The sequence below is a fragment of the Phalacrocorax aristotelis genome, chromosome 6 (assembly GCF_949628215.1).
Source record: "Phalacrocorax aristotelis chromosome 6, bGulAri2.1, whole genome shotgun sequence".
Taxonomy (NCBI): domain Eukaryota; kingdom Metazoa; phylum Chordata; class Aves; order Suliformes; family Phalacrocoracidae; genus Phalacrocorax; species Phalacrocorax aristotelis.
Window position 1 is genome coordinate 58,824,496 of NC_134281.1, and position 8,372 is coordinate 58,832,867.

The 8,372-nt window shown below is 43.0% G+C and overlaps 1 protein-coding gene across 9 annotated transcripts in view; it reads left to right on the forward strand.

Annotated features, from left to right (window-relative positions):
* The window catches only part of SLC44A3 (solute carrier family 44 member 3), a 43,481-nt gene extending 38,347 nt beyond the window's left edge, over positions 1–5,134 (forward strand). For 3 of the 9 annotated variants that reach the window (XR_012661306.1, XR_012661305.1, XR_012661304.1), the window contains 5 exons: positions 1,016–1,153; positions 1,631–1,867; positions 3,662–3,760; positions 3,925–4,135; positions 4,883–5,134. Coding sequence is in view for 4 of the 9 variants with exons in the window: in XM_075098165.1 (XP_074954266.1) it covers positions 1,016–1,153; positions 1,631–1,867; positions 3,662–3,760; positions 4,883–4,888 (480 nt within the window). In the remaining 5 variants the exon portion in view is untranslated. The remainder of the gene's footprint in view (positions 1–1,015; positions 1,154–1,630; positions 1,868–3,661; positions 3,761–3,924; positions 4,136–4,882) is intronic. The other 6 variants (XM_075098165.1, XM_075098164.1, XR_012661307.1 and 3 more) reach the window with 5 other exon arrangements.
* Positions 5,135–8,372: the final 3,238 nt, after the last annotated feature.

Sequence of the window (8,372 nt, forward strand, 5' to 3'; positions counted from 1 at the left end):
CCCTTGCACACTGTGGTTCCTACTGACCATTACGAGATGTAACTAGTGCTTTGTGGCATAATCCACCCTCTAATATTTTGAGTAAAGGGAACTTACTTGTAAGACTTGCTGGTAAAGTTCAGCGTACATTTCAGGTATCTTGAGTGCTGTTTTTCTTAGCTGATACTTTGGACACAGTTTTAAAACCTGTTAAGGAGTTCCATGAATGGGACATACATGGCAAGTGAGGCAGAAGTGCTGAAATAATCCAGGCCACGAAGGTAAATATTCTGTCCTTCCCACCTGTCTTGGCCAGTTTCCACAAAGAAATCTTGCAACATTCTCAATACGTGAAAAAACTGTGAGGGCCCTACTGTTTGTTGAAGTTCTGGTGAGGAGGGTTTGTGAGATAACACTCTTTGATCATAGTCCAGGATCCTTTAGCTGTTCTTTTCCAGTCATTTTCACATTTGGTTTCATCTTTCATGAAGAGGTTTATTTTACAGCTGTAGTATGAGCTTAAATTTCAGTAGCATATGAATAGTTTGAAAGGGCCATGTATAAAAGCTCTTTAATCATCAAATTTTAAATGACTTGCTAACTACATAACTTGGTTGTTCCACTTACATAGTTTGCCAGCAGTCTTGGAGATAGATTCATAGAAAATAAGCAAGTAAGTATGGATAGTGTGACTCCACATATGTAAGCATGTTGTGGTAGTTGTGTCATATTCATTAACAAAAATTAGGGTAGAGAACTTTGGTGTTTTAAAAGAAATTGGATAAATGTGGGTTCTGAAATTTATTTAGTCACTATTCTAGCATATGCTAATGGTGGAAATTATGTAGAAGAACTGTTAGAAGCCTAGTTATTATAGTCACTTAAAATAAAATTGCCATATTATGCAAAATAACACTTTATATTCATAAAGTCACCATTTCCAAATAGAGTTTAAGGCTTTGCATTTTGCTGAAGTAAAATCTAGATGATAGGAGTCCTTCCTCTCTCACTGCATCATTATCTTCTCTCATTTCAGCATGCATACACAACTACGGCCATAAATGGGACAAATTTTTGTACTTCAGCAAAGGACGCTGTCTTTATTTTGGCAAAGAATTCTGCTAAACTTGAGTCCATTAGCTGTTTTGGAGATTTTATCCTATTTCTAGGAAAGGTAAGAGTAAGGAAAGTACTCCTCTGAATGAATGAAGTGAAAAACTAGGGTTCAGTGCTCTTTTCTTATACCTAAAGTAAATAAGGTTTATCTTTGTTAAACTCAGCGATGTTAATGCTGGAAAATGAGTTTGGGAGAGAAGATAATGTTTCAGGAATTGAAGTCTTTTCGTAGTCTTTACAGAGTTATTTGGTTGTATTACAGTAGTGTCCTTGGCGCCACTCTTAACAGTTCCCATTGCAGTGAGTCTTTGGTAAATACACAGTAAAAGGTTGCCTCTGCCCTACAGAATTTACACACTGAATTGAACACCAAGTGTGATGACTACGTGATGCCAGAAGCAGCATAGCTGTCTCCCAGACAAGATGTGTCGTTAAAATATTATCTGTAATGTATTTGCCTTAGGGTTCTGGTTTTTTTAGGAAACATTTCTACGTGATTAATGAGGCTGCATTTCTTTCTCACTGCCCTTTACAGGTGTTTGTTGTATGTTTTACTGTTTTTGGAGGATTGATGGCATTTAACTACCATCGGGAGTTGCAAGCTTGGGTAGTTCCTCTGTTGCTGGTTGGATATTTTGCCTACCTGATGTCTCAGAACTTTCTGTCTGTGTTTGAAGTGACAGCAGATGCCATGTTCCTTTGCTTTGCTGTCGATATGGAAACAAATGATGGAACTGCAGAGAAGCCATACTTCATGGATCGGGAACTGCTGGTAAACCTCAGTGATAACAGCAAAGATACTTGAGCCATTCTAAGCTTTTGGGGGCTTTTTCGTTCCCCAAGCTCTAGTAATTTGAACCCACAACCCATGCTATTTCCTTTCCAACACCTTAGAACAGGATGGGCTCAGGGATACAAATCAGATGTGAATTTATAAACTGCAGTAAATGGCTCCCTCTGGCTCCTGTGTGCTAGCTATGACCTGCTGCCTTCTTTTAGATCATACCCTGTGAGTAACGGCTGACTTATTATTAGATATATGTTCAATATATTGTTGATAATTAAAAAATGTAAATAAATAGATGAGCTAGCTGCAGAGACCATCCATGGGGTGCTCTAAGATTAGCTGTTTGTATTTGTTGTGGCTTACTGCACGGTGACAAGCGAAAGAAAACAACAAGAAGCTTCTTGCTGCCAGCAGCAGGTCAGGTATCCACCCACATCCTGGGGAGGCTGTAGTTCTGAACAAACTTCATGCAAACTCGAGCCGCTCTGCTTCATACCTGTACAGATTCTTTTGCCAGAATGCTGTCTTCTGTCTCTTAAGTAACGTCTTCTGCGTCTGGACTGATTGTTCTGTGTCTTTACCCTCATAATTACTGTACAAGCATTTCCATGGAGAATCATTACGTAGTGATGGAGGGCTTCAGTTAATAGCTGTATCTGAAGCATTTGAATGTATATATGCCCCACCCCTTTCATATTAAGAGAATATTTGAAGATGCAGATGGTTTTTTCCTTCCATGCTATTTTTGCCATTTCTGTCTTTTCCTTCATAAACCATACGACAAAGAAAATCTAAGTGATTCATGAAAAACAGGCTCAGCAGCCAGAATAGCTCATATGATATGAATCTTCTGGATGGATTTCTTCAGGACAGTGTCAGAAGAATGGGGTTTTTTTTGTTTTTTTTTTAATGCTGCTGTTAGATTCCCTGTAATGTTCATAGAATTTTGTTGAAAACAAAGACCAACAAAAAGGCAGCCTAATGATAGGCTTAACCCTTCGTACAGAAGAAAGCAGATGGATATTCTTTGGCCTTAATTCAGAACAGCACTTAAGCGCATGTCCTGAACAGGAATATGTTACTGAATGGAAAACTCTGAAGCCTTGACCTTCTCCCTCTGTTTTGCCAAATGCTAAAATACTTCTTAAGCCAATTCTCTGTCATGAAACAAAGAGGCTTTCCTTTCTGCACTTCCAAACTGTGTAGTAGTGTCTCTTTAACTCTGGTCTTAATTCCTTGTAATTAGCCATGCCCGAGGGCCTTGGGTGAAGAGAGGACTTCCCACAGGGGTAAGGAGTCTTGCAAGCAGGGCAGGCCGTATAACCTTGTATGGAAAAGTCGAAACTCCCCCTCATTGCATGATCGAGAGTAAGTTTGCTCACGTAGCCAAGAACTTGGAGTTTCCCAACACTTGAAGGCGTTTGACTCAGGACATCTGTGTTACAGTCGGGTCACAAACATCTAGGGGTGGGAGGGAGGTTCTGTGGCCCTCAGGACAGTCTGCGGCAGTGGGCGGAGAGCCGGGTGAGGGATTTCAGGCAGCCAGAGTCCTCGTTCCTGTAGCAGGAGATGTTACAGAGATTCATGATTCATCCTTCTCAGTTGCGTTTGTCACCCGTGCTGCCTCTGCAGAGTCGCTCCCGCTATCACGCAGTGTCTTCCAGCTAGGAACCAGCTACAGTTTCTTAGCCCCGGGCTAATTATCTTCTTCTACCAGGTATTTTTATTTACATAGTGGTTTGCATTCCCAAATGATCTCACCCTGTTTTTTGCTTGTAGACCTTTATGAGTCAGACTAACAAGTTAACAGAAGGGCAGAAACACAGAAGCCTGAGACCTTTCCCGGACAACGAGGATGGGACAGAGCTCCAACCTATGGTGAGGCAGGAGTGTGGGATGTGTATTTATCTGCCAGCTAATGCATTTGCCCTTATATCCCAAGAAGAATAGATGTAGGCTGTCGTGGATCTCCTGATGTCTCACAGCAGCCAACATGCTGTACCCAGTATCCTGTTTTTCCTTCTGTTGCTTTCCCTCCTCAGGAAACCCTGCACTGGTGCAAAATGGACGGATCAAATTTGTTCTCATCCTTCTTCCCATTCCCCAGTGTGCCCAGCAGAGGAGGAGAAAGATAATGGCGAGGGGGTGGGAGATGAATCCTATTCAGATAGTCCTTCACATGCCTGCTGCAGCAAAGTCAGAAGAGCGCTAGGCTGCTCGATTTCATGCCGGAACTGCAGAAGTTCCAGAGCTGTAAGACCGGAGCTTAGAGTCCTTCCCTCTCCACCCCCACCCTTGTTCGTTCTTTCTTTTCTAAGAGTGTATGTATTTATTTGCTCTGTTTCATGCTGGGATAAAAAAGCCGAGGTGCCAGAAGGGAGTGTTCCCCCACACCCAGGCTTGGGAAAGTCCTGAGCGTAAAATGCTCACTGTCATCTGAAAAAATATTGCAAATTGCCCAACCTGAGAAGCTGCCCCAGCAAGTCCAGGATCTGGGCTGATTTTCCCCCCAGCATCAGGGGGGCCAAGCCAGGGCTGCCGGAGAGAGATTCTGCAGCAGCAGCTACTTGGGCACCCACGCCTGCCAGACACTACTGCTGGTGTCCTGTGTCCTCCCAGCTACTTCTTACACGAGCATAACAGATGTGGGTGATTTCTCTTGATCTGCATTCAAGAGGTACCAGGCTCTAGAGGACTCTCACACAAACTTGTGGGCATCCTGCTGTAGGCAGCTGGGCTACAGAGCGCTGCTTCAGTTTATTGCTGCAGTGAGGGATAGTTGTGCTTGCTTTTTCATTGTTTGAGTCTGTTACTGAATTCTCCAGTGATTTTTTTGCCGAGCACAAATACCAGGGAGGGGGGGAGTTATTCCTTGCGAGAGGATTGTGGCTTTGAAACACAAAAGAAGCTTAATTATTTTCCCAGTTTACTCTTAGGACATTTAAATGCAGTAACAGGACTAATGCTACACATTGTTTAACTCCTTTTCTCTCTTCGTAGACTTGAACGCGAAGTGCACCAGGAAGTATGAAGTCAGACCAGCAACAGCAAAAACAGTCATAGAAAAAAAGGTTGCCAATACCCCAGGAGAAAGTACTAGTTCTCTAAATCTCTGTTGTACCTTCTGCACTGGTAAAATGACACACAGTCTGTTTGTATGAATAATGTATTTTGTGTGTCAGCACATCTGATTTTTATTAACATACTTGTTCTGATGGTTTGAAAAGTTGTTAATAAACTCCTTGTACATTCCTGTGTTGTCAGACTAAAAGTACTAAGCCGACAAGGTCGTCGAGCTGTCCTTCTTAGCTTTTTAGTGTGCCAGCTAACGGGGGGTTTTGTCACCCTTCCCTGGGAACATGGGGCCAGTCAGCCCTGGATCAGTAAACGTAGAAACTTTTGTAGCGGAGGCCATCTGAGATGACCGTTTCCTGATTTATTCTGTGCATCTTGAACAGACCAGTTCAGGAACTGTGCTGAGCTCGTTGGTGGAAATGACCATTGATAGGAATTCTCTGTAGTCAAGATAATGGTTACGACGCAGGTGTCTTTCTTTTAATTATACTCTCTTGGGAACAGTTTTTGCAAGTTAGTACCATAAACTATCAAACTGGCTCCTCTCCAATGACAGATGAGGAATAGTCCTTTTTTTTTTTTTTTTTTGTTAATAAAAATAAACAACTACCTTCCCTTTGCAATTAAAAAGACAAAGGGAGCAGAAAAATCTGTATCTGGATTTAAAGCTTGACCAAGAAGTAGCAGCTGAGCAGCGGCTGGACAGAAATGAGATAAAAGGATGTTGTAAATAATACTTTATAGAAGTGTTAGCTGTAACATGGATGTGAAATATAACATGTCAGGGAGGAACGTAGCCAAGAGACCATCAGGGCTCTAGTCAGAAGAGGGACATGAAAAGTATAAACACCTTTAAAAAAATAACTTGGTAGCAGTCTGTCAGCATTTTCTTGTGAGACATTCTGAGGCTTGTTTAAACTTTGTACCCTGACCCCGGTTCTAATAGACTTCTGTGGGCTCCACCTTGTTCTAGTGTGGGGTAGCTTCAGATTTTACTCAGTGGCACATGATTTTCTTCTCTTTGTTCAAAAACTCCTTTAAGCCTTTGTTTGAGGAGAGGTTTGAGGTGGGAAGATGACTCCAACCCCGGGTTCCAGTAAAGTACACATCAGTATAGCAAGTGAGACATTACTGCAGGTAAGTGACTCATAAGCTGCTGTAACGAATAGACTGATAAACCTTTGATTAGTCGCAGCTTGGAGGTGACGACAAGAGCTCATCGATGGCCTGAATGACCAATGTTTCAGATAAACCCTGTATCGGATCTCCTGCTGTAGAAAGGAGACTAGTTATCCGCTAGGGGATGCTAAGAAATCCTTCCTTGCTACTCTTCATTTAATTAACTTTTGTCTAATGTGAGCCACTTCAAGAAGGTGAGGAGTATGGACTCGATGATGAGAAAGAGAAAGAAACAGATTAATTGCTTTCTGCCTGGCAGGTGAAGCCGATTGCCTACTGGCTCTGACTCGCTCCTGCTCATTATTTAACATGGTACACTTGGGTACTTCTGGTGCTTGGCTCGGGGATGCTGTGGGAACTGAAAACCATGCCAAATAAGTCATAGCCCTCGAACCGTGAGAAGGTGCGCGGGTCTGGTGCTTACAGAGGGGCAAAACCTTTCCTCTGCCACAGGTCCCAGCGAGATTGCTTCCAAACAGTAACATCTCCACAATGGAAAAATGTTTACCAGCTTACAAAGCACAGTAGGTTTGCCTGGCAGTTTAAAAAAAATCAGTTATTATACACTGGGGTTTTTTCCTGTTTGTATCTGACGCTCGCCCTGCATGCTTTGGCCCTTGGCTCGGGAACTCTCTGGTGAAAGAAAGGGAGGGAAATTTTCAGGTAAGTCTGTCCTTGTTTTCAGACAATCCCTAGTGACCTGCAGGGGTCCCTTCCAATGTCAGCGGTTCTGTTTGTTGCCATCATGATGCAGCGTCGTTACTGTCACTGCAGCTCCTGGGTGGAGAAAGGTCTTTTAGACACTGGCTTACAAAGTTTGGTTTGCTTTGTCAAGAAGGGAGGTACTGAAAAATCCCAGTTAAGCTGCCTTTGAGTGCGTTTCATTTAAGCAATGCTGTACTGCCCATAGTCCAGAAATCACAGCAGTGACAATACGGTTTGAGAGTCACGTACATTTTTACAGAAGAGTTCCAAAACCTTTTAATTAAATTTTGCACACAAAGCATAGCTTTATACCTCTCAGGTGCAACACAGGACCTCCCAATCTTACATACATTCCACGAGCAATTGTGTCAACAACCTCCAACTGCAGCATTCCTGTGTGGCAGGCGTCCTCCCGAGTTGGAGGGATAAAGCACCCCTACGGAAGCTGATGCTATTTAGCACTCATTTCTCATCGCTCTCTTTCCCTGCAGGATTTTGTGGTCAGGCAGCTCTAGAGCAGGCTGGAAGCAGGTGGTGGGGTTGGACGTAGGCTCAGCTCATGTGAATACGCGCTTAGGAGCAGTTCAGGTGCTGATGCTTGTCCAAGGCGCTTCTGGGATTTCAATGTCTGCCCTGTGAAGCAGCCTGATACTGTGCGGACTCTTCTTTCCTGCAGCTAGGGAAGATTGGATTCAGAGGAATTGAAAGGTACTTTTATAACTATATTGCTTAAAAATAGGGGATGGGGACTACTGGTGCCTGTACACCTGGGAAGGGCTAAGTATTACAGCTTATTGTTTTAAGCAAGGCAGTTTGCATTTGGTCTGGCTCGGTGCCTACTTCAAACTCTCGTGAAGTTCAGTTATGACTCCACTGGCTACCTCGGGGGGATGAGAGAAAAGAGGCATACTGGGAACGGCTTGTGTGTTGTTTTGTTGCCTCTGTTCAGGTATGTACACGATAAGTGTGTGCAAGCAGTTTAAAGTGTAAGTTTTGGGTTCAGAAAGAGCAGGAGGGCGTGGTTCAGGCTTTCAAAAAGAGAGCCTGCTTTCACCCAGGCTACGACAGCAGTGAAGCTGTTGATCACAGCGCTGCTTTCCAGCATTCATTACAATAGTTCTAAACTGTTAAATACTCTTATTTTGAACTGGGGAAATAGCACAGTTCAGGAAGAGCAGGCCTTGACATCTTGGTAATAATTCTCTTGCCTCAGATGCGGGGCCTGGACCAGCGACCTCCAGGGGTCCTTTCAAATTTAAATTCTGCGAAATAAATAAGTTTAAGACTTATTCAACAAATAGGTCAGTTGAAGGTCAGATCACCACACCCAAAGATAACAGAAACTAACGGAGCAAAGCCCAAACAATTTCTAGTCTGGCAGGAAGAATCCTTTACAAGCCCAGAACTTGCAAGTATGAGACATTTTATATGTTAATGTAAATAAATTCAATCTGCAGTAGATGCTTCTAACATACCTTTAGGTTTTTTTTACAGAAGTTAGGCTCGGCAACAGTAGCCCCCATCGCTAGCA